The sequence below is a fragment of the Dendrobates tinctorius genome, unplaced genomic scaffold, assembly GCF_039654945.1.
Source record: "Dendrobates tinctorius isolate UK_male_01 unplaced genomic scaffold, ASM3965494v1 ptg000326l, whole genome shotgun sequence".
NCBI lineage: Eukaryota > Metazoa > Chordata > Amphibia > Anura > Dendrobatidae > Dendrobates > Dendrobates tinctorius.
Window position 1 is genome coordinate 11,025,510 of NW_027361993.1, and position 26,477 is coordinate 11,051,986.

Sequence of the window (26,477 nt, forward strand, 5' to 3'; positions counted from 1 at the left end):
CACACAGAGACAAGTCCGTTTTTGGCCGGCACCACGGATGTCACACGGCATGAATCGTGGTATGTGTTAAAGGGGGGGGTCCTACAGAGACGCTTTCCTCCGGGGCCCTTAAAGACCTGGAGCCGGCCCTGCCGGTGAGTATAATCTAACTCATTTTTCTTATCTTTCAGGTTACATGGGGGGCTTATCTACAGCACAACAGAATGCTGTAGATAAGCCCCTGATGGCGGTGCCGGCAGCTGATAGGCGAAAAATGGGGTGACAGATTCCCTTTAAATACTGTCACAAAGCTAAAGTGAGTAATCACCCTCCCAAAAAAGTCCTTGTTCTGAGCTGCGCTCTGGCACTTACCACCAGCAGACACTAGAGGTTGCTGCTGCGCACTACAGTCCCTCCTCCTCATCTGCCACTCACTGGTAGGCGGAGCCTAGAGACGTCAGAGGGTAGGGGACAAATAGTCTTACCCCTGGGTTATCGACGCTGTGCCTAGCCCTAGTCCATCAATAGTCATATCACCCAGGGATATTTATGATTGTCCCTTTCTCCAGCACCATTCCTACCCGCTCTAGCGGCGCCGCTGCTCCTCTAGTCCGAACACAGTGAATCTCTGCTATGAAGCAGCGGCCGGTCACTGCCCGCCCGGGGCCTTCCTTCAAGATCCGGCCAGGGAAGAGCGGGTCCGTTAAAAGCAGGAATGCCCTGGCTGTGCGCTGTAAGCTGGCCGCCAGCTCTGAGCCGCACACGTCCCGCTCCGGCGCCCCCAGTGAGGAGACGAGGAGCCGCGGCGCGCTGCTGGTGGAGGAGGGCGTGTGTGTGACTATGCTGCAGCCCGGAGAGGTCAGTCCCGCGTGTAGTAGTGGGCAGGGCAGAACGGGCTCCTGTGTGCAGGGATGGGGCAGAGCGGGACGGGCTCCTGTGTGCAGGGATGATGGGGCAGAGCGGGACGGGCTCCTGTGTGCAGGGATGGGGCAGAGCGGGACGGGCTCCTGTGTGCAGGGATGATGGGGCAGAGCGGGACGGGCTCCTGTGTGCAGGGATGGGGCAGAGCGGGACGGGCTCCTGTGTGCAGGGATGGGGCAGAGCGGGACGGGCTCCTGTGTGCAGGGATGGGGCAGAGCGGGACGGGCTCCTGTGTGCAGGGATGGGGAAGAGCGGGACGGGCTCCTGTGTGCAGGGATGGTGGGGCAGAGCGGGACGGGCTCCTGTGTGCAGGGATGGTGGGGCAGAGCGGGACGGGCTCCTGTGTGCAGGGATGGTGGGGCAGAGCGGGACGGGCTCCTGTGTGCAGGGATGGTGGGGCAGAGCGGGACGGGCTCCTGTGTGCAGGGATGATGGGGCAGAGCGGGACGGGCTCCTGTGTGCAGGGATGGGGCAGAGCGGGACGGGCTCCTGTGTGCAGGGATGGGGCAGAGCGGGACGGGCTCCTGTGTGCAGGGATGGGGCAGAGCGGGACGGGCTCCTGTGTGCAGGGATGGGGCAGAGCGGGACGGGCTCCTGTGTGCAGGGATGGGGCAGAGCGGGACGGGCTCCTGTGTGCAGGGATGGGGCAGAGCGGGACGGGCTCCTGTGTGCAGGGATGGGGCAGAGCGGGACGGGCTCCTGTGTGCAGGGATGGGGCACAGCGGGACGGGCTCCTGTGTGCAGGGATGGGGCACAGCGGGATGGGCTCCTGTGTGCAGGGATGATGGGGCAGAGCGGGATGGGCTCCTGTGTGCAGGGATGATGGGGCAGAGCGGGATGGGCTCCTGTGTGCAGGGATGATGGGGCAGAGCGGGATGGGCTCCTGTGTGCAGGGATGATGGGGCAGAGCGGGATGGGCTCCTGTGTGCATGGGCTCCTGTGTGCAGGGATGATGGGGCAGAGCGGGATGGGCTCCTGTGTGCATGGGCTCCTGTGTGCAGGGATGATGGGGCAGAGCGGGATGGGCTCCTGTGTGCAGGGATGGGGCAGAGCGGGACGGGCTCCTGTGTGCAGGGATGGGGCAGAGCGGGACGGGCTCCTGTGTGCAGGGATGATGGGGCAGAGCGGGACGGGCTCCTGTGTGCAGGGATGATGGGGCAGAGCGGGACGGGCACCTGTGTGCAGGGATGATGGGGCAGAGCGGGACGGGCACCTGTGTGCAGGGATGGGGCAGGGAGGGACGGGCTCCTGTGTGCAGGGATGGGGCAGAGCGGGACGGGCTCCTGTGTGCAGGGATGATGGGGCAGAGCGGGATGGGCTGCTGTGTGCAGGGATGATGGGGCAGAGCGAGACGGGCTCCTGTGTGCAGGGATGGTGGGGCAGAGCGAGACGGGCTCCTGTGTGCAGGGATGGTGGGGCAGAGCGGGACGGGCTCCTGTGTGCAGGGATGGTGGGGCAGAGCGGGACGGGCTCCTGTGTGCAGGGATGGTGGGGCAGAGCGGGACGGGCTCCTGTGTGCAGGGATGGTGGGGCAGAGCGGGACGGGCTCCTGTGTGCAGGGATGGTGGGGCAGAGCGGGACGGGCTCCTGTGTGCAGGGATGGTGGGGCAGAGCGGGACGGGCTCCTGTGTGCAGGGATGGTGGGGCAGAGCGGGACGGGCTCCTGTGTGCAGGGATGGTGGGGCAGAGCGGGACGGGCTCCTGTGTGCAGGGATGGTGGGGCAGAGCGGGACGGGCTCCTGTGTGCAGGGATGGTGGGGCAGAGCGGGACGGGCTCCTGTGTGCAGGGATGGTGGGGCAGAGCGGGACGGGCTCCTGTGTGCAGGGATGGTGGGGCAGAGCGGGACGGGCTCCTGTGTGCAGGGATGGTGGGGCAGAGCGGGACGGGCTCCTGTGTGCAGGGATGGTGGGGCAGAGCGGGACGGGCTCCTGTGTGCAGGGATGGTGGGGCAGAGCGGGACGGGCTCCTGTGTGCAGGGATGTTGGGGCAGAGCGGGACGGGCTCCTGTGTGCAGGGATGTTGGGGCAGAGCGGGACGGGCTCCTGTGTGCAGGGATGGTGGGGCAGAGCGGGACGGGCTCCTGTGTGCAGGGATGGTGGGGCAGAGCGGGACGGGCTCCTGTGTGCAGGGATGGTGGGGCAGAGCGGGACGGGCTCCTGTGTGCAGGGATGGTGGGGCAGAGCGGGACGGGCTCCTGTGTGCAGGGATGGTGGGGCAGAGCGGGACGGGCTCCTGTGTGCAGGGATGGTGGGGCAGAGCGGGACGGGCTCCTGTGTGCAGGGATGGTGGGGCAGAGCGGGACGGGCTCCTGTGTGCAGGGATGGTGGGGCAGAGCGGGACGGGCTCCTGTGTGCAGGGATGGTGGGGCAGAGCGGGACGGGCTCCTGTGTGCAGGGATGGTGGGGCAGTGCGGGACGGGCTCCTGTGTGCAGGGATGGTGGGGCAGTGCGGGACGGGCTCCAGTGTGCAGGGATGGTGGGGCAGAGCGGGACGGGCTCCTGTGTGCAAGGTCAGAAACGTCTGCACCTTGCACAGTCTCCATTTCCAAGATCTCTGCTTCCAAGCAGTTAATCAGTTCTCGTCAGGTCTGCTGCAGATCTACCAGTTCTCTGAATGCTGAGCTCTGTATAACCTTGCCCACACCACTGATTGGCTGCTTTCTGTGTACACTGTGCGTAGGCAAAAAGCTGTCAATCAGTGGTGAGGGCGGGGTTATACAGAGCTCATGAATATGGAGGACTACATGACTGCAAGGTTACCTGTCCTCTACTGATAAGATCACAGTTTTATCAGCTGATTATCAAAACTACAACAAGCAGCCCAGTAAGGGCCCCGTCACACATAGCGATCTCGCTAGCGAGATCGCTGCTGAGTCACAAGTTTTGTGACACAACAGTGAACTCACCAGCGACATCTCTATGTGTGACAGCGATCATCCCCCCTGCCGGTATCGCTGATCGCTGTAGGAAAGCCCAGGACTTTTCTTTGATCGCTGGTCTCCGGCTGGCCAGCACGCATCACTGCGTGTGACAGGCGGTAGACCAGCGATTAGCTGGTAACTAACGTGCACATCGGGTATCTAAGGGACGTGCGTCACTTAGAAACCCCCGATGTGTACCTTAGTTACTAGCGCGCTGATGCTGGGTGCTCGGCGTCGCTGTGCTGATCGCTGCTGAAGCTGTCTGTTTGACAGCTCACCAGCGATCACATAGCGACTCACCAGTGATCCTGACACGTTGATATGGTTGTCGGGATGGCTGGTGAGTCGCTATGTGTGACGGTACCTTTAGTGACACATCGCTGGAATCAGGGTCTCTATCTCTATATCATGCTCCTCTCAGATTTGGTGGCAAAAACCTGGTGCCAGATTCCGTTTAATGAAGTCGGCACTATAGTATTCATGCAAATTCATCCTGAAGTCCAGGTCATGCAATGAATCGGGCACATCTCACCATTGCCGTACACCTCTGCCAGAGATCTGTGGTATATTTCTGCCATAATTCACTCCATTAAAGTGGCATAGATTTTGATGCACCTATTTTCCAGGTGGGCTTCACCAGGGCTGTGGAGTCGGAGTCGTGGAGTCGGAGCTCATTTTGGTGGAGTCGGAGTTGGAGTCGGTATAAAATGGACCGACTCCGACTCCTAAAATATATAATAAATTGGGTACAGTAATTCAATGCAGGATGTGCTGAATATTTTTTCATAGGAGTTTGGGAAAGTTATGAAATGTCCTATAAATGGCTGTTATATTCATGATCTAAGGCTACATTCACACACAGCGTTTTTCCTGTGTTTTTTGAGGATACGTTTTTCAGCTGCAAAAGCTGATCATCTTTTTAAAAAACTGCATCACCTGAAAGGTTTTTGAGCTCATAGATAATGTTTTCAATAGCAAAAGCAGATTAGAAATCTGCTCTATCTATCCATTTATCCATATCTGTCTATCCATATCGTATCTGTACCAAAAAGAATGAAAACCGGGTAGTACACCAATATATATTCTGTTCTATCTAAATATCTTGATTATTGGATCATAAAAATGATTAAATGTCTGAGGTTCACATTGTACTACAATAAATTTTTCACTTAAATATAAGCAATATATGTGGGAGTCGGAGTCGGTGTAAGGGAAATTGAGGAGTCGGAGTCGCAGGTTTGGCTTACCGACTCCACATCCCTGGGCTTCACCATGCTCCATCCTACCCAAGCACCGTTTCCTTTGGAAGAGGCGGCTGGAATTGGTGCAAAACCGCCAAAAGTCGCAAACCTCATGCACAACATAAAGTTTTTTTTACCTTTTTTTTCCATTCACCTTGCATACAGTGTTAATTTTACCATATGTGTACATCCAGATGCCTCAGTACTGATTGTTTAGAATTTTCCTTCTAAATTCCAGTAATGAAGGATTTTGTAAGATTAAAAGGAGATTTGGGGTTCCTTTGTGTTTTATTTAGATTTTTTTTTTTATTTTTCTATAGTTTTTTTTGCACATTTTGTCAATATGAAAACTTATTATTGCATTTTTTTTTCCCCCCAGAAATTGGCTTTCATAGGTAAATGTGTCCTGACCTGTTTGTACGGCAGCGTGAAAGTGCTGGGCTTAACAATCAACTCCAGCGAGATGCCTTATGAGCTGTTTTCACCAAAAACTCATGCGCCCCTGGCAATCGAAGGACTGAAGCTGAAGAAGAAGAATAAAATGCGTAAGGCGAGTCGAATGGAGGCCCGGATGCTGCTCCGTGGATATCTGTCCTTGGGTAAGAAGTGACTCCTCCGCGATCAGTGGCATCTTAATATTGATACTGTACCAGAAAACTTGCGGATTGGGCACCACTAATACGTGGCATCTGTCAGACATAACTTCTGTAGTTGTCGGAGGCCTTGTTTTTCTTATGGGGGTTGCTAGACTGCACATAGGGGACCTCTGCGCCTTATAAGCATTATCAGAGGTTTCTCTAATCCTGGGCGATAATGTTGGTGTCAGTCAATGCCAGGCTTCTGATGGCAGAGTCACATCTGTTGTGCCTGCATGAGAGCTGACATACATGTGCACCATGTTGGGATCATTTATGGAAGTAGTGGCAGCCCTGTAAAGTCGCCATTGTAATGCAGACCACCTCACTTGTTGCAGATTGCAGAAGGGCAGTAATGAAAAACTTCAAATCCTCCTGCTCGATCCTGCTGCTGGAACGCTTGGAGGACGTAGCAGTCAACTACATCTTGAGTCACCCGGAATATGCCGGCTTCTTTGGCGCAGAAGAGGTACGTAGTTCTAGTAACATTGCATTTCCTTTTTATTCCTCCTCGAAATGTTGGCAGAAGTCAGCACCTGAGTGTTACCGTTGAGTAAGTGTCAAACTCTGCATGGATACGTCCCACCGACAGTGGTACAATGTATGACATCTGTTCAGGAGGAGTAACGGAGGGACAAACATGTCAATTTGTATTTAACCTCATCACCATCTTTGCACCTGCCACCCTTTTCTGGTGATTGGACCCACTACTGTCACTGAGTCAGTGTTGTATAAGGGGGTATGGGTGGTGTCTCTGACCCCATTCACTCTTTTGTGGTCTTCTGATAAGTCTTATTGATTCTTTCTGAGCCGCGTCTATGATGTTCCGGTCCGCATGGCTTACGGATATAATAATCTGAGCCGTAATCCACAGGTGGTCATTGGGGAGAAGACCACCGGTGATCCCTGGCAATGACTGGGGTCCCCGCTTTCTCCTGCCTTGCCTCAGTGACTTCTAAGTAGATTTGTCGCTCTCCTTTCAGTATGATTGGGCCGCTTTACTGATCCTGTAAGAAAGCATCTTAGAAAAACTTTCCTTGCTTTTCAGAAAAATAAACAGTTGTCCTCGGTGATGGATCCTGTTCTACAATCTATTGGCGTTTACAGCTGTGATCCAGAGAGCGCCGTCACTATGTCAGAGGCCATGACATCAGCAGCCCAGCAGGTGGTCAGCGCCTGTCTCGGTATGTCCTGTGTGGTGACAAAACATCACTTTTTCTCGCCTTTTAGATATCTCCGTAATGGACACATCTGTACAGTCATGGCCAAAAGTTTTGAGAATGACACAAATATTCATTTTTACAAAGTCTACTGCTTCATTTTTTCTAATGGCAATTTGCATATACTCCAGAATGTTATAAAGAGTGATCAGCTTAACAGCAATTACTTGCAAAGTCAATATTTGCCTAGAAAATGAACTTTATCCCCCAAAACACATTTCAACATCATTGCAGCCCTGCCTTAAAAGGACCAGCTAACATCGTTTCAGTGATTGCTCCATTAACACAGGTGTGGGTGTTGATGAGGACAGGGCTGGAGATCAATCTGTCATGATTAAGTAAGAATGACACCACTGGACACTTTAAAAGGAGGCTGGTGCTTGGCATCATTGTTTCTCTTCTGTTAACCATGGTTATCTCTAAAGAAACATGTGCAGTCATCATTGCACTGCACAAAAATGGCCTAACAGGGAAGAGTATCGCAGCTAGAAAGATTGCACCTCAGTCAACAATCTATCGCATCATCAAGAACTTCAAGGAGAGAGGTGCCCTTGTTGCCAAAAAGGCTCCAGGGCGCCCAAGAAAGACCAGCAAGCGCCAGGACCGTCTCTTAAAAGTGTTTCAGCTGTGGGATCGGGCTACCAGCAGTGCTGAGCTTGCTCAGGAATGGCAGCAGGCAGGTGTGAGTGCATCTGCACGCACTGTGAGGCGGAGACTCTTGGAGCAAGGCCTGGTCTCAAGGAGGGCAGCAAAGAAGCCACTTCTCTCCAGGAAAAACATCATGGACAGACTGATATTCTGCAAGAGTTACAGGGAGTGGACTGCTGAGGACTGGGGTAAAGTCATTTTCTCTGATGAATCCCCTTTTTGATTGGGACATCTGGAAAACGGCTTATTCGGAGAAGACCAGGTGAGCACTACCACCAGCCTTGTCTCATGCCAACTGTCAAGCATCCTGAAACCATTCATGTGTGGGGTTGCTTCTCAGCCAAGGGAATGGGCTCTCTCTCAGTTTTGCCTAAAAACACAGCCATGAATAAAGAATGGTACCAGAATGTCCTCCAAGAGCAACTTCTCCCAACCGTCCAAGAGCAGTTTGGTGATCAGCAATGCCTTTTTCAACATGATGGAGCACCTTGCCATAAAGCAAAGGTGATAACTAAATGGCTCAGGTAACAAAACATAGAGATTTTGGGACCATGGCCTGGAAACTCCCCAGATCTTAATCCCATTGAGAACTTGTGGTCAATCATCAAGAGACGGGTGGACAAACAAAAACCTTCAAATTCAGATAAAATAAAAGCATTGATTTTGCAAGAATGGACTGCTATCAGTCAGGATTTGATCCAGAAGTTGATTGAGAGCATGCCAGGGAGAATTGCTGAGGTCCTGAAGAAGAAGGGTCAACACTGCAAATATTGACTTGCTGCATTAACTCATTCTAACTGTCAATATAACCTTTTGTTACTCATAATATGATTGCAATTATATTTCTGTATGTGATAAAAACATCTGACAAACACACATAAAAACCAGAGGGCAGCAGATCATGTGAAAATATAATATTTGTGTCATTCTCAAAACTTTTGGCCATGACTGTACTCGCTGAATGCAGATTTTACCTGTGACTTTAGAATGGAAGGTCAGTCTGGGGGGGGGGAAGCAGATTTCTATGATAAGATACTCCAGTTGTTGTGAACTACAACCCCCAGCATGCTCGGTGTTGTATGCAACAGGAGAGTGGCAGGTTACCCTGGCGTACATCGGATCACTTGCTGTGGACAGATGAAGAACGAGTCTCCAAATACTGGATGTCTTGCAGACACTAATGTCATCTTCTTGCTGGTTGGTTATATTCAGGGTGTCTTCTTTTTAGAGGCAGACAGCGGCTGCCCTATTATTTTGGTGTGTGGCCCCAAAAACGTCGGAAAATCAACGTTCACCAGATATCTCATCAACCAGCTACTACAGCAGTGAGTAGATATTTTATTAACTTTACTACAGACTACAAGTGGCCGACCCGATCAACATCTGCATCTAGACCTCACTCATCCTTTTATCTTCTGTATCTTTCAGCATCCCATGTATTGACTACCTAGATTGTGACCTGGGCCAGACTGAATTCACTCCTCCTGGTTGTATCTCATTGACAAGCGTCACTAAGCCAGTTCTGGGTATGTATCTGTGAATACACAGCACTCCATGGCCAAAATTATGAGGACAACTGACCCAACACGTCTATATCAGCATGTGCGCCATCCTAATTCTAACCCAAGGGCTCTGATCTGGACTTGCCCTGAACATCTATTGGGGCACAGGTCTTAATCATTGTATTCAGGTTTATCATTCAGTCCCCTCACTCCCCCAATGTATAACGTCTGGATTTGGCACCTTGCTCAGCCATTTCCAGTGTATAACATTCGGCTCCTCACCCCCCAATGTATAATATCAAGCCCTTTGCTCCCCACTATGCCATCTGACGAAACATGTGACAGAACGGCTGGTGGTACAGAACTTACTGATACCAGTACAGTCCTGTAATGGAAACCACGCGTGTATCAAGTCCGTCCATGACATTTCTTCCTCCTAAATCTTCCCCCATCACCTGTCAGTGATATTATTGAGAAGTTGAAGGAACCGCAGCAACTCGGCCACGAAGTGGATTCCACATAATGTTACAGAACAGGGTCACAGAGTGCAAAAAAGTCACCAATGCTCTCATGACTCTATAACTCCAGAGTCCAGACCTTCTCTGGTATTAACATCATCACGAACGCTGCGCCCCCGCCGGGAGCTTCATGACTGAGAAGCTGCACACAAGCCTTACATCACCAAGCACAATACTGAAGGATGAATGAAGTGGTGTAAAGCTGCTGCCACTGGACTCAGGATGAGATATGTTCAGTGCAGAGCTGTTTAGTATGAACCATACCATCAGAAATGTTATCCCATGAGGATTACATGGCTGTGTGCTTTATGTTCAAAGATATATACTAGATGGTGGCCCGATTCTAACGCTTCGCGTATTTTAGAATATGTATGTAGTTTCTTTATGAAGATTTAATAGTAATGCACCCCCCAATCCTGGTATGTATGGTCCTCTCACCCCCAATCCTGATATGCATGCTACCACTCACCCCCCAATCCTGGTATGCATGGTCGTCTCACCCCCCCCCTTTGCTGGTATGCATGGTCTCGTCACCCCCCCTTTCCTGGTATGCATGGTCCCCCTCACCCCCCTTTCCTGGTATGCATGGTCCCCCTCACCCCCCTTTCCTGGTATGCATGGTCCCCCTCACCCCCCTTTCCTGGTATGCATGGTCCCCCTCACCCCCCTTTCCTGTTATGCATGGTCCCCCTCACCCCCCTTTCCTGTTATGCATGGTCCCCCTCACCCCCCTTTCCTGTTATGCATGGTCCCCCTCACCCCCCTTTCCTGTTATGCATGGTCCCCCTCACCCCCCTTTCCTGGTATGCATGGTCCCCCTCACCCCCCTTTCCTGGTATGCATGGTCCCGTCAACCCCCCCTTTGCTGGTATGTATGGTCCCGTCAACCCCCCCTTTGCTGGTATGCATGGTACCCCTCACCCCCCTTTCGTGGTATGCATGGTACCCCTCACCCCCCTTTCGTGGTATGCATGGTACCCCTCACCCCCCTTTCGTGGTATGCATGGTACCCCTCACCCCCCTTTCGTGGTGTGCATGGTACCCGTCACCCCCCCCTTTGCTGGTATGCATGGTCCCGTCACCCCCCCCCTTTGCTGGTATGCATGGTCCCCTCACCCCCCTTTCGTGGTATGCATGGTCGCCTCACCCCCCCTTTCGTGATATGCATGGTACCGCTCACCCCCCTTTCGTGGTATGCATGGTCCCCTCACCCCTCTCTCGTGGTATGCATGGTCCCCTCACCCCCACTTTCATGGTATGCATGGTCCTGCCACCCCCCTTTCATGGTATGCATGGTCCTGCCACCCCCCTTTCATGGTATGCATGGTCCTCTCACCCCCCTTTCATGGTATGCATGGTCCTCTCACCCCCCTTTCATGGTATGCATGGTCCTCTCACCCCCCTTTCATGGTATGCATGGTCCTCTCACCCCCCTTTCATGGTATGCATGGTCCTCTCACCCCCCTTTCGTGGTATGCATGGTCCTCTCACCCCCCCCCCTTTCGTGGTATGCATAGTACCCCTCACCCCCCTTTGCTGGTATGCATGGTCCCGTCACCCCTCACCCCCCCTTTGCTGGTATGCATGGTTCCCCTCACCCCCCCCTTTCGTGGTATGCATGGTTCCCTCACCCCCCCTTTTGTGGTATGCATGGTACCCCTCACCCCCCTTTGTGGTATGCATGGTACCCCTCACCCCCCTTTTGTGGTATGTATGGTACCCCTCACTTTCTTGGAGCCTTCATTGACACAGCTCCCTCCCTAACTGTTTTTACCTTTATTGGGCCTATGTGCCTTTGTTGGGTTGGTACATATGTTGAGTTTTGTTGTTGCATCTCCTACTGCTTTAACACCAACTGAGGTACTTTGTGCCTGTCGGTGGGTGTATACTGCTGAGGAGGAGCTATTTTCTTTTCTCCTACGCCTCATTGGGGGACACACAGACAGTGGGTGTTATGCTGCTGGCCACTAGGAGGACACTAAGTAAACCAGAAAAAAAGTTAGCTCCTCCCCTGCAGTATACACCCTCTCGCTGGCTGAGATTTCTCCAGTTCTTTGCTTAGGGTCTGTAGGAGGCACTTGGGTCTGGTTTCAAACCCCACCGTTTTTATTTTATTTTTGAATTTTCTGTAAATTTTTATTTTTTAATTAACGGAGTGAAGGGGGCAACGGTTCCTTTCTACTGCCAGCTCTCCCCCGAACCAACAACAGGCAAGCACGCGGAGTATACCTCCCCGTACACTTACCTGCGACGAATGGGGCTGATTCCTCTGACGATGGTTCCCTCGGTACTCCACAGATATGAGGGCAAGCACAACAGGACGTAGCACAGGAGTGCATGGAGAAGAGCAGGGCTTTTACGGATGCCCTGAATCAGCCCCAGATCTCTCCATCCCCCTACCACAGGGTGGATCGATTGAGCAATACCCCTTTAAGACCTCCTCCAGCTCTGCTACATCGCCCGGAGGATGAGACAGCTGGAAGACCCCGGACAGCGACGACTTGCCTGAGCACTGGAGTGGAGGTATGGGGTCGGGTCCTGTCCCCCGGGAGAAGCACCGACCCCCCCCCCCCCGCTCTCGGCGCTCAGGTAGGCCAAGAATGCAGTCCAATTTGTAGCCGCAATTTGAATGGCGCAGCCCACTAGCGCCACCCCACCCCCGGCGCCAACCGCGGGTAGGCCAAAAATTTAGTCCCCGGCTTTTCCGGCCTACTAGGCCGCAATTTGATTACGGCCGCCGGCGCTAACGTCGCCGCCCCCTCCTCCTCCTCTTGGCGCCTCTCATTACTTACGAGACGCGCAATTGCTAATCTCGGGGGCCGTGTCTTAAGCTGCCGTTAACCCTTTCAAGAGCGCTATGCTTGCTCTGAACAGCCGGATACCGGGCGACACCACAGGGCCACCATTTTTTCCTCCCGGGGGACACAGCACAGGACCAAGAGTAAGCTGCATCTGCCCTCAGATTAAAGCTTAACCCCTTCCCGGCACATTCCCTGCAGTTGCAGACAGACTGCCGTTAACCCTTTCAGGAGCACTATGCCTCAATCTAAGGAGGCTAAACGGGCTGTTAAGAAGCACACTGTGTGTTTTACCGTGTACCACTTGCAAGTCTGCCTTACCCAGTGCACAAACTAATCCGTTATGCACGGACTGCGACCCGGACTGCGCCCTGACCTGCGCTCCAATGTCCCTCGCTGCCACTGCTGACGGGCCTCCTGCATTTAGTACTCCTGAGTGGGCTGCGACCCTGTCACGGTCAGTGGAGTCTCTGACCCAGGCTATATTCTCCTTCCTGGAGGACTCTTTAAGTCAGAAAGCGTCCTTACCTCCCGAGGAACCGTCCACCAGCAGGGGCCATACTCGTCCAAGGGATGGGCAGGTCTCTAGAAAGCAGACCCATGTCGCGTCCCCTAGTCACGTTCGTGCCTCAGCATCGGCGACTCCTGTCTCTCGCTCGCCCTCTCCTGAGGTTCACAGCGAGCACGATTCTCAATTCGAATCTGACATGTCTGCCCCTCAGAATCCCCCAACTGATCAAGATTCGCTTGATTCTCTTATAAAATCAGTCAACAGGATTCTGAAGTTGAATGATGAAAATATTCCCGCTCCAGCACTCCCTAACTCATTTAAGAAAACCTAGCATGTGCGCAGGTTATTTACCTTCCGTCCAGAAACATAGGGATTGGCCACATGAGTCGTTCACAGGACAAAAGCTTACTCAGGCTAAATACCCTTTTCATCCAGACCTAATGTAGGATTGGTTACAGTCCCCTCCGGTGGACCCTCCTTTATTGCGTCTTGCTTCTAAACGTTCCTATCTGTTTCTGAGGGTTCCTCAGTCAGAAACCCCTCCGATTGTCAAATTGACTACCTTGACCGTTCAGCTTTTTGAAGCTTCAGGAGCAGCGTTGTTTTCCATCTTTCGCGGCAATTTGGGTCACTAAGGCAATGGCCGCTTGGGCAGAAGTTTTGATTACTTCCTTCCAGGGCACCAATCTTCCACCGGAGGCAACCACTGTCGCCAGGCAGATAATTCTCACAGCTAACTTTGTAGTAGACGCTTCTTTTGATACCGCCAATTGCGCGGCTCAAACTGCCGCTAATGCGATCTCCATTAGAAGAGCCCTATGGCTCCGCTGCTGGCGGGCGGATGCCACACCTAAAAGATCATTGACTTCTCTTCCCTTTCAAACGGGTCATCTTTTTGGAGAGAAACTGGACCAGCTCATTTCTGATACTACTGGGGGAAAAGTAAATTCCTTCCTCAACAAAAGGGGCTGTTTGGCCGTTTCGCAACCAACAGCCGATGCGTTTTTGATCTTCTCAACAATTCCGGTTGTTCCTCGTCTACCTTCTCTTCCGGATCAGGTCGGTCTCCGCTTGGAGACAGAGGCTCCCAGGTCTCATACAGACCTAATCGCTCTTGGAAACCCAGGCCTAGGGCTTCTGGATCTAGGGGAGCCAGATCTCAGATCTACCCAGTGACAAGTGGGTCAGGGAGCTGGTGTCCTCCGGATACGAGAGAGAATTTTCTTCTCCCCCTCCAACTCAGTTTTTCCTTTCCTCTCCCTCCAAGAAAAAGACAAGAGCCTTCCTTTGGGCTGTTCAGGCTCTGCTAAGGGTCAGAGTCATCATTCCGGCCCTCATCACGAAAGGTTCAGGGGATTATATTCAAACCTTTTTTGTGGTTCCAAAAAAAAAGACGGGACGATGCAACCCATTCTGGATCTCAAACTGTTAAATCAGTTTGTCAAGGTACGGCGATTCCGAATGGAATCTCTCCGATCAGTTGTCGCTTCCATGGAAAAAGGAGAGTTCCTAGCACCCATCGACATCAAGGACGATTACCTTCATGCCCGTCCCACCAGCAGTTCCTGCGTTTTGCAATTCACGAGGAACACTTCCAGTTCGTTTCCTTGCCCTTCGGACTCGCCACCGCCCCCAGGGTCTTTACCATGGTCAAGGCGGCTGTCATAGCCATTCTCCACTCTCGGGAGTGGTGGTGTTTTCGTATCTGGACGACCTCCTCATCAAGGGTCTGTCCCTTCCAGCCTGCGAGGAATCCATGGATAACAGTAAATACACTTTCTCGCCTGGGGTGGAAGATAATCTTCGAAAAGTCTTTCCCAAAACCGGCTCAGCAGATTTCCCTTTTAGGAAAGATATCGGACTTTTTCCTGACTGGTTTCTCACTCCATTCGTTTCAGCATGAGAGTTATCGGAAGATGGTGGCAGCGATGGAAGCTGTTCCATTTGCACAGTTCCACCTCCGTCCCTTACAACACGCGTTGCTGTTAGCTTGGGACAAGAACCCGTTCTCCCTGGACCGTCGGATCCCTCTGTCCCTGTGGGTCAGGCAAGCTCTCAGGTGGTGGACACTGAGGTCCTCCCTGAATCAAAGGAGATCTTTTCTCCCAGTAAGATGGTTGGTAGTAACCACTGACGCAAGTCTCCTTGGCTGGGGTGCAGTCTTTCGTCGCCACGCGGCACAGGGTCATTGGTCAACCCGAGAGTCACGTCTCCCCATCAACATTTTGGAGATACGAGCGATCAGATTAGCTCTACGGAGTTTCCACCATCTCCTCGCAGGTCATCCCATCAGGATCCAATCCGACAACGCCACGGCTGTAGCGTATATCAACCGCCAGGGAGGTACCCAGAGCAGGATGGCCGTGCACGAACTGAGTCACATCCTCCATTGGCCGAGCGTAGAAAACTGGGCAGCAGATTTTCTCAGTCGCCAAGGCATTGCCTCGGGGAAGTGGTCTCTTCATCCAGAAGTCTTTAAGCACATTTGTCATCGTTGGGGGACTCCGGATGTGGATCTCAGGGCCTCAAGACTAAACAACAAGGTTCCTCGGTTCATTGCCCGATCCTTACGCCTTCGGAGCGGACACCCTAGTTCTGCCATGGCACCGGTTCCGGCTCCCGTACATCTTCCCTCCTTTTCCCTTGTTTCCGAGGGTCATCAAGAAGATCAGAGCAGAGGAAGTACCAGTGATCCTAGTGGCGCCAGATTGGCCGTGCTGAGCATGGTATGCAGAACTAATACAACTAGTTGCCGATGTCCCCTGGCGACTTCCGGATCGCATGGATTTACGCTTGCAGGGCCCGATTTACCACCAGAACTCCGGGGCCCTGTCTTTGACGGCGTGGCCGTTGAATCCTGGATTTTAGCACAGGCTGGGTTCTCTCACGACGTGATTTCACCATGATTAGTGCTAGGAAGCCTGTGTCCATGTTCATTTATCACCGCACCTGGAAAACCTTCTTTTCATGGTGCAAGGATCATGGTCGATCTCTGGTGTTTTTTCCATTCCGGCCATATTGGAATTCCTTCAATCTGGATTAAAATCAGGCCTCGCGCTTAGCTCGCTCAAGGGCCAAATTTCGGCTTTGTTCGTGCTTTTCCAAAGCAAAATTGCCACCAAACTTCAGGTCAAGAAATTCATTCAGAGAGTTTCCGATGTGGCGCCTCCTTATAGAAGGCCATTGGAATCATGGGACCTTAACCTGGTTCTCGGGGCCTTACAGGAGGCGCCTTTCGAACCACTGCAGGATGTGTCACTGTCTGTCCTCTCTTGGAAGGTGGTCTTTCTAGTGGCAATTACGTCAATCAGACGAGTTTTAGAATTGGCAGCCCTGTCCTGCCGTTCTACGTCCCTGAATTTTCATCAGCAAAAGGTAGTTCTCAGGACGTCACTGTCCTTCCTGCCCAAGGTAGTCTCCTCTTTCCATCTCAACGAGGAAATTGTTTTGCGTTTCTTTTTGTCCGGCGCCAGTCCATCGCATTGAGAACTCCTTCCACACCCTGGATGTGGTTAGGGCTCTGAGACGGTACATCTCGCGGACAGCTCCCTTCCATAAATCAGATGCCCTGTCCATGCTTCCAGAGGGGCATAGGAAGGGTCTAGCTGTGTCAAAAGAAACGCTAGCCAGGTGGATTCGCTTGGCGATTCATGAGTCCTACCGTATCAGGAACGCGCCTGTCCCAGTGGGGATTAAGACGCACTCTACCCGGTCAGTGGGTGCCTCTTCGGCCATTCGGCACCAGGCCTCGGCAAAAGGTCTGCAAGGCTGCGACTTGGTCCAGTCTGCATACTTTTTTACAAAAGATACCAAATTCATTCTCATGCCTGTCCGCAAGGCTGTGATTTGATCTAGCCTGCAGTACCTCAGTGTTGACTCAGTGGTACATGGGGTATTAGCAGATGTAAGCTCCCCACCCAAGGACTGTTTTAGGATGTCCCACTGTCTGTGTCCCCCAATGAGGCGTAGGAGAAATAGGGATTTTTGTGTACTCACCGTAAAATCCTTTTCTCCGAGCCACTCATTGGGGGACACAGCACACACCCTGTTTAGCCTATTGGCTCACTGTAGCATTCTTAGTATTTGACTTGGTTATGGTTATTATTGACTGTTTATGCTCCTACTGCTTTTTTCACCAAACTGGAGAAATCTCAGCCAGCGAGAGGGTGTATACTGCAGGGGAGGAGCTAACTTTTTTCTGGTTTACTTAGTGTCCTCCTAGTGGCCAGCAGCATAACACCCACTGTCTGTGTCCCCCAATGATTGGCTCGGAGAAAAGGATTTTACGGTGAGTACACAAAAATCCCTATTTTTTGCTTAGTATCCAACTCCTAGCGACAGCAGCATACACTCATTTTACAGTGAGTACCAAAAATCCCTCTTTTCGAACTATAAGACACATTTTTTTCCCAAAAAAATTTCAGCTGAAAATGGGGGTGCATCTTATAGTCAGAATGTAGCTTACCTGGCTTGTTGTTGGGGGAGGATTAGGGTCTGTCATCACAATTTGTATGAGCGTCCTTTTTTTAAATTCTACTGCAGGGCCTCCATTTAATGTGGCCCTGCTCATGTTGCAAAACTACAACTCCCATCATGCTTCGACAGGTTAGGATGACGGGAGCTGTAGAGTGGCAACAGGTACTGTCTTTTACCAGATTTTTTTTGCTTAAAAATTTGTGACCGACCTCTCTAATGATGCAGCCATTAATATCGAATCTTGCTTCTGCACAATTTGTGTAATCATTCACTGCCTCATTACTATTTTTCTTGTAATGAAAAGATCTATTAACCCTTGGTTCTGCTGAGTGACAGGGTCACCAGTAGTGTCTAGGAAGCAACCTCTCCTGTAATAACACATTATTTATGAGCCGCACGCTGTGAGCACTTCTGACATGTTGCCCTTGGCTGCCTCCGTTTGTCGTTGGTTCTCATTTACCAGTTACCTCTTTTTGGTATTAGGACCTCCATTCACTCAGCAGCGGGACCCTCAGAAAATAGCTTACTTTGGCGAGCCCAGCTGTGAGCAGGACATGGAGCGGTTTATCGAGTCGGTGAAATACGTTATTACGGGTTATAAGCAAGACCAGCCGCTCATCATTAATACCATGGGATGGGTTAAAGGTCAGCGTCCTCCGTTTCTCGTCCGTACTTGCGGCACATGGGTATACTGTCTTATCATATCTCCATTTCTGCTTTCTATTTTAGGATTTGGATTGCTGCTCCTGATTGACCTCATACATCTCCTTTCTCCAAGTCATATAGTCCAGATGACCATCGATGACAAAAACGTGATGGAGACACTGACGCCCGACTACATCAGGAACTCCTCGGGCTTTATGACGAAAGCTCAGGCACAGTGCAGGAACCAAAGCATGGACTACTTAGATTTAGAGGAACTGGACTACAACGCCCAGCACCAGTCCAGAACATCCGAAGGGCATAATCTCATACAGATCAAGAGCACCTTTAAAGGAGCCGGAGATACTGACAAGATGTAAGCTGGCCACGCTAGGGGCCACAAATTACTCCTCTGGGACCATTAGGTTTCTGTTGATCTCTCTCCCCCAGCACAATAGGGTGCCACCAAAGCACACGAGGAAACGACCCATCCCCACATATTCTGATGGTTCCAAATTGGGATCTAATCTGGCACCAACAACATTTTGCACACTTTGTGCAACGTTCTGCATCCAAGCACTAATGTTTTATGACTTTCTTCTTTCAACTAGGACTTGCCATAGCTGGGTCCTGCGTGACCTGGCGATGTTGGGATACCTAAGTAAATTACAGCAGTTTGATCCAGACCAGATAATCCCATTGAACGGGCTGTTACCCTATGAGGTGAGTTTCTGGCCGGTCATAAAATTCTTATACTCTCGGCATTAACTGGATCTGAGAGATGACACAAAATCAGTCAGTCACTCTCTCGAAAGGAAGCAGAACCTTCAGGAAGAAAATGTCCTTGTAATTGTTGAGATACCGGATTATATGATGCTGAATAAAAGGATTTTTTTTTCTAATGATGGCTGAACTGCAGCTTCGCACCCACATTTGTGAGGATCAGCATTGTCAGTAGGTGTTAAGCTCTTCTAATACCTTAAAGGGGTTCTCCGCTACTCAGCCCCTGCTAAATCCTTATGTTTCCCACTTCTAAAGTATTAACACTTATACTCCCCTCTGGTGTCGACACTGGCTCTCCCCGGAAGCCATAGCATTTTTTATATCACGTGATACTTGCAGCAAATCCACTATGGCTTCACGTTCTTCTCCTTTGGAAGTATTGCAAACATTTGGAGGAACTGAGAGCTGCTGCAGCTCTTTAATTTCCTCCGGATGTATGTGATATGTCCGAAGGAGAAGAGGGTGAAGCCATCGCTGATTGGCCTCAGGGATCGTGTCACTTAAAAAAATGCTATGGCTTCTATGAGACAGCCAGTGCCGACACCGGAGGGGAGTATAAGTGTTATTATTTTACTAGGAGGAAAGATGGGACTTAACAGGACTTTGTCCGATTAATGGATAACCCCTTTAATGGCTTGTTTATACTTTAAGTATTTGCAGCGTTTTATCTGCACTTTTTTTTTTTCCTTTTGCGTTTATAAAATCTGCATCCTGTCAATTTTGCATCTTCAAGGATTAAAGGGGTTGCCACTTATTCTTAGCAAATGTGTTGGAGACATTGATTTTGTGGCTCTTACAAATGTGTGTTTACGTGTTCGTAAATGGCATCAAATCGTGTCCCCAACAGATTAGTTTAAATAAAGATCTATTTGCCCCTTCATGACATCCGCCGCACATATGTGAGCGCGCGCCATACCTGTCAGATCAGCTAGGACCTGCCTCTAACAATCATGGAGCAGTCAAGCTTGGACAGCAACAAATGACAAGCACTGGCATAGTTGCACGTCATTCCATGTATCCATCGGTGCTCTCATGACGTGATCATGGGTCGCTGATGGACTGCTATGACATCTGGGTGTCTGCTGAAGAACCACGTGCTTGTCATTATGGAGCTCCTTTGAAACTTTTTTTTTTAAATACACATGTGGTATTTCTGTGTTCAAAAAAGTCTGTGAAATAAACAATGGATAAACACCATAAATGAGGGGGGGGAATCAAGAACTCCAAAATTAAGCTGTATTTTTTTTTTTTGTTCCTGCAATTCCACAAAAAAAAAAAGCAAAACACTAACAAGTGATCAAGATATCATCTATCTCAAGATGGTATTAATAAAAATGTTGCCTTATCCCGCAAACAATAAGCGGTCACACTGCTCAATCATCCAAAAAAAGTGTAGCGGGTCTCAAAAAATGGTGACCCAACAATTTTTTTACATTTTTTTTTTTTTTTTTAACCACTAAAATAATAAAACTGTCTGCGGCATGAACGGGTTAGTAAGTGCCATAAAATCTTGTAACCAATACATCAGTGAAAAATAAAGGTACAGTGGACAACCCCTTTTTAAACGTTTTTCCTATTGATTTTGCATTGTGTACGTACAGGATTAGATCGGAGTCACCATAAGTCTGATGCAAAACAGAAAAAAATCTAGAATGCAACAAGCATAACTTAAGTGGGATAATAGTCCTCGGTGTAAAATCCCAGGGAGTAAGTTGTTTTCTGGATTTGCATGTGTAGAAGCGCACATTTTGGTCTGCGATTTGCACGTATTGGAGGGACACAGGCTAATTGTTAATGGTGTAACTTCAAAAACTATTGGGAGTTGGTCTAAAGAGTTTAAATCAGTGCATTGGCTATACACCTCATTCTCCCAAAAAATTTCTACATGCTTCTTACTCGCCCTTAACATGTGGACTCACAGACGCTTGTTCCATGTTTAGTATTTAAGTAGTGCGCTTTGAAATCCACCTCTGTTGTTCCTCCTGGAAATATGACTATAGTAACAGTGGAGCATTACATTTTCCTGGTCAATACAGTGTGTGAATATTGACAAGGGAAATGGTAGCACCCAGTTGTCCATTCTATTTATTTATTTTGCATTCACTTCCAGTAGGAACAATAGAGAAGCAGCACAATATAGAATTCCAATGTTAAGGTTTAGTATAAACTGACTGAAGTATGAGCTCCCGGCTGTCCTCACATGTCACTCTATATGCTACTAACATTGCTCTGTCGCTATTTTATAACCCTAACTTTACATTTTTGGCTCATATATTTATTTGTTTTTTTCGTAGATACCTTTTAATGCGGTGGCTCTGCGTGTGATCCATGCAGACGTAACTCCGTCTCACATTATGTATTCGGTGAATGCCAGCTGGGTCGGCCTCTGCCATATTCTGGATGATATCAGCAGTAAGGACAGCGGCCCCGTTTTATTGACTCAAACTCCGATCTGTGACTGTTTAGGGTTTGGTAAGATATTCTGTATATTTTGTCTCATCCAAACTCTATCAGTGGCCTATAATTGTCTGCATCTTCACTGTATGATAAGGAATTATTGATCAGCCCCAACATGATGCACCGAATTCATTAAGAGGTGCACGTCATCTTCTCATTGGCGTGCGCCTCTCCAGAGATGTTACTCCGGTCACGGTCTGGTGTTAGAAAAGTCTCTATTTCCCCACTGACAGTTTCATCACACATGGGATTGTGTTTGCCATTTTTCAGTACACTATGTTAAGATAAATGGTATAATTCAAAGCTACAGATCCTCCTTAAAAAAAACAAGCGCTCGTAGTGCTATGTCAACTGAACGAAAAAAAAAAGTTAAGGCTCTTGAAGGGGCAGAAGAAACAAAATTTGGGGCTGCAGTGAGACGAGGTTAATGACATGATCTTATACTGCCAGCTGTCAGTGGGTGGGAAATATTCAGCAGCAAGTGATCAGTCCGTTGTTGAATTTGATGCATTGAAAGCAGGAAAAATAGGCAAGGGCCAAATTCTGACGAGTCGGAGCCTTTCCAAAACACAATACCTGTTGGTACCTTTTAGTGATGAGTGAACATGCCCGGATAAGGTGTTATCCGGACATGCTATGGTGCTAACCGAGTGTCTTCTGTGTGATCAAAATATATGTTCGAGCCGCAACACATGCAGGGATGTCCTGTTTGTTAAGCAATCCATATATGTGTTGTGGCTGTTGAACAGCAGCGAGACATGCAGCCACAGGGACTCGAACATATTCTTCAAGCACTCCAAAGATCCCTCGTTTAGCAGCCGAGCATGCTCAGATAACACCTTATCAGAGCACGTTTACTGCTTATCACTAGCACCTATCAAAAGGGGTCCAAGGAGGGAAAACCAAGAACCCTGTTCTTCAAGGTTCATTGATGCACTGCACATGGGAAGTGAAGGTTGCCCCCTGTCTGGTGCGAGGCTACAGAATGTCCATACTGACAATTAATTAAAAAAATCTAAAATTGTGCTCCTTGGAATCTGATCATTGAGCAGTGGAAGAAGGTGGATAGGTCTGAAGAGTTCATGGATGGCCAGGTGCACAGTGAGGGGAAAAAAGTATTTAGTCAGCCACCAAATGTGCAAGTTCTCCCACTTAAAAAGATGAGAGGCCTGTAGTTGACATCATAGGTAGACCACAACTATGAGAGTCAAAATGAGAAAACAAATTCAGAAAATCACCTTGTCTGATTTGGCAAGATTTGTTTTGCAAATTATTGTTTGAAAATAAGTATTTGGTCACCTAAAAACATGCAAGATTTCCGGCTCTCACAGACCTGTAACTTCTTTAGAGGCTCCTCTGTCCTCTACTTATTACCTGTAGTAATGGCTCCTGTTTGAACTTGTTATCAGTATAAAAGACACCTGTCTACAACCTCAAACAGTCACACTCCAAACTCCACTATGGTAAAGACCAAAGAGCTAGAAACAAAATTGTAGCCCTGCACCAGGCTGGGAAGACTAAATCTGCAGTAGGCAAGCAGCTTGGTGTAATGAAATCAACTGTGGGAGCAATAATAAGAAAATGGAAGACCACTGATAATCTCCCTCGATCTGGGGCTCCACGCAAGATCTCACCCCGTGGGGTCAAAATGATCACAAGAACGGTGAGCAAAAATCTCAGAACCACACGGGGGGACCAAGTGAATGACTTGCATAGAGCTGGGACCACCGTAACAAAGGCTACCATCAGTAACACACTACACCGCCAGGGCAGGGACTCAGATCCTGCAGTGCCAGATGTGTCACCCTGCTTAAGCCAGTTCATGTCCGGGCCTGTCTGAAGTTTGCTAGAGAGCATTTGGATTATCTAGAAGAGTATTGGAAGAATGTCATATGGTCTGATGAAACCAAAGTAGAACTGTTTGGTAGAAACAAAACTCGTCGTGTTTGGAGGAGACAGAATGCTGAGTTGCATCCAAAGAACACCATGCCTACTGTGAAGCACGGGGGTGGCAGCATCATGCTTTGGGGCTGTTTCTCTGCAAAGGGACCAAGACGACTGATCTGTGTACATGAAAGAATGCATGGGGCCATGTATCGTGAGATTTTGAGTGCAAACCTCCATCCATCAGCAAGGGCATTGAAGATGAAACTTGGATGGGTCTTTCAGCATGATAATGATCCCAAGCACACCGCCAGGACAACAAAGGAGTGGCTTCGTAAGAAGCATATGAAGGTCCTGGAGTAGCCTAGCCAGTCTCCAGATCTCAACCCCATAGAAAACCTTTGGAAGGATTTGAAAGTCCGTGTTGCTCAGTGACAGACCCAAAACATCACTGCTCTAGAGGAGATCTGCATGGAGGAATGAGCCAACATGCCACCAAAAGTGTGTGCCAACCTTGCGAAGACTTGCAGAAAACGTTTGACCTCTGTCATTGCCAACAAAGAATATATAATAAAATATTGAGATGAACTTTTGTTAATGACCAAATACTTATTTTCCACCATAAATTGCAACATGAATCTTGCCAAATCAGACAAGGTGATTTTCTGGATTTGTTTTCTCATTTTGACTCTCATAGTTGTGGTCTATGATGTCAATTACAGGCCTCTCTCATCTTTTTAAATGGGAGAACTTGCACAATTGGTGGCAGACGAAATACTTCCCCCCCCCCCACTGTACATGTGCGGCTTACCTGGTGAGAGAAGTTACCCTATAGGCATAAGACAAAATTGTTTCAATTGATGCTTCCAGTTTTCTGAGAAATTTTGGGTCCTGACGTTTATGCGGCACATTCACGGTAACAATATTCCCTGATGACATTGTCTGTCCCAGCAGAGTACTGCGCTCTGCAAATATAGCTTAGGAATGGTTTGAAGGAACATGACAAAACTCAACTGATTCTCCAGGATGTTTCGGTAAAACCAATTCAATCCATGGAGCCTGCAGGTCACAGCACAGGACTATAAAGGACCTAGTGCTAACGTCTGGGTAACATCAAACGCCACGCGACACCTTCAGAGGACTGGTGGCATCAACAGCTATTTTTGGCAGCACAAGAAGGACCTGCACTATATTAGACTTGGGCTTTAATGTCCTGTCTGATGTATATAGATTACCTTTATGCCTTCTGTTCCCCTTGACATTGTTTATACCAATGTGCTGTTTTTTATCACCAGGTATTATTCGAGGGGTTAATATCACAGAAAAGCTCTACCACATTCTGACCCCTTTGCCACCTGAAACTCTTCGACTGGTCAATTGTTTTCTCATAGGCAACATATCTGTACCACACAGCATCTTCAAGAATCAGGTACGAGCACCTTGCGAGACAAGTGGCACCTCCATAATAGGTGGAAGGATATAGTAGATATTCTGTATGTTTACATTGTTTGTTTTTCTTTTTTACAGCCTGGAGTGCAGGGTGAGCTCCCCTATGTAACCACAGAATACGACTTCTCTATATACGGATCTGGAAAAATAAAAATTAACAAACGTCTGAAAAGACCGGAACATCGATAAGAAGCTTATTTTGTTACTTTAAAGTGAATCTGTCACTTAATTTTTGGCCTATGAGATGCGGCCACCGCCATCAGGGGCTTATCTACAGCATTCTGTAATGCTGTCGATAAGCCCTCGATGTAACCTGAAAGAAGAAAAACGAGTTAGATTATACTCACCCGGAGGTCCGGTCCGATGGGTGTCGCGGTCCAGTCCAGCGCCTCCAATCTTCTAGCGATGACGTCCTCTTCCTTGCTGCCTGTTGCGGCATCGGCGCAGGCGTGCTTCATCTGCCTTGTTGAGGGCAGAGTAAAATACTGCAGTGCGAAGGCGCTGAACCTCTCTGACCTTTCCTGGCGCCTGTGCACTGCAGTACTCTGCTCTGCCCTCAACAGGGCAGATAAAGTACGCCTGCGCATGAGCCACGGCAGAAGTAAGGAGGAGGACGTCATCGCTAGAAGATGGGAGGCACTGGACCCATCGTTACATGGGGGGCTTATCTACAGCATTACAGAATGCTGTAGATAAGCCCCTGATGGTGGTGGCTGCATCTCATAGGCCAAAAATTAGGTGATAGATTCCCTTTATGGGTAGGTGCATACAGCTGTATTATTGGTCAAAACATCCACAGGCCCCCGGACCAATGTTGGTTAATTGGGCCGTTCAAATGTCAGATTTTTCCTCTGGCACTGTCTATCCAAGGAAAAACCTTGGTGCATGCCCGAGATTGATCTGATTACCTGATCACACACGGCGATGCAAGTCAAGTGCTTGGAAACCATCGGACTGCACTTGGATGACATCGGAGTGCAGTCCGATTTCCATGCACTGACACAAAAAGAGAAGATGGAGTCATTGTTTTCTCCATCTTCTAATCTAATGGAATCAGATCACACTCTGAGGACACTGATCAAACTCTCATCAGAGTATCATTTGCGTAATTGGCAATAAAATAATGTACTGCTGTCTGCACCTGCCTTTAAGTAAAAAAAAAAAGCAAATTGTATTTAGTTGCAGCCCTAGAGATAATCTGCAGGTAAACACTATTTTAAACATGAACAACGGTCTACCTGGAAGTGCAGCTTCATGTAGAAAATTAAGTCCTATCCTTCCTGCGACTGCTTGCTTTCAGGTATCGGGGCCGTGAACAGTGAGCGCTCAGTACAGTGAGCGTGCATTAATCACACCCACCACTTTACTCACATTGTCTTGCAGAGTAGGATGTCAGTCAAGCAGCTGGCGGAGTGATTACAATGCGGGTGCTGCCCTGATGACTGAAAGCATTCGGCTGCAGGGAGGATATAACTTCATTTTCTACCTGCACTTCCAGTTAGACGGCTGGTCATAATCAGTACTGATCTTGTCAGGCTGCGTAGGGTCTCGCCCAGTTGACTAGAGGAATGGTAGCATTCGGTCCCTTTAGAAGAAATACAAGTATTTGGAGGAGACATCCTCGTTACAAGCTGCTATCTTAATTTTTTTTTAGCTTTCCACTAGATAAATGGCAGCAGCCGTCCTCATGTAAATATTTTCTATCAAAGTTGTTTTTTTTAATCCTGTCATTAATGGTAATTTAATAGGGCACTCTGTGGGATTAGCGGTGTTTATCTGCTCTCGCTTTGATTTTTAGTCGACTTGTATATTATGTAAATATTTTATAAATTGCAAAGACCGAGCTTTTCCAGCGTCCGAAGTTTTGCAGTAAAGATTTGTTAAGAAAAATA

The 26,477-nt window shown here is 49.2% G+C and overlaps 1 protein-coding gene across 1 annotated transcript; it reads left to right on the forward strand.

Annotated features, from left to right (window-relative positions):
- The first annotated feature begins 475 nt into the window (after positions 1 to 475).
- On the forward strand, positions 476 to 26,477 carry NOL9 (nucleolar protein 9). The gene is made up of 12 exons (XM_073561748.1): positions 476 to 837; positions 5,442 to 5,661; positions 6,036 to 6,166; positions 6,746 to 6,881; positions 8,794 to 8,890; positions 8,994 to 9,091; positions 17,854 to 18,015; positions 18,100 to 18,388; positions 18,624 to 18,735; positions 21,090 to 21,267; positions 24,432 to 24,565; positions 24,664 to 26,477. Exons 1-12 carry the CDS (start codon positions 613 to 615, stop codon positions 24,772 to 24,774), a joined length of 1,893 nt encoding a protein of 630 aa, XP_073417849.1. The 5' UTR covers positions 476 to 612; the 3' UTR covers positions 24,775 to 26,477.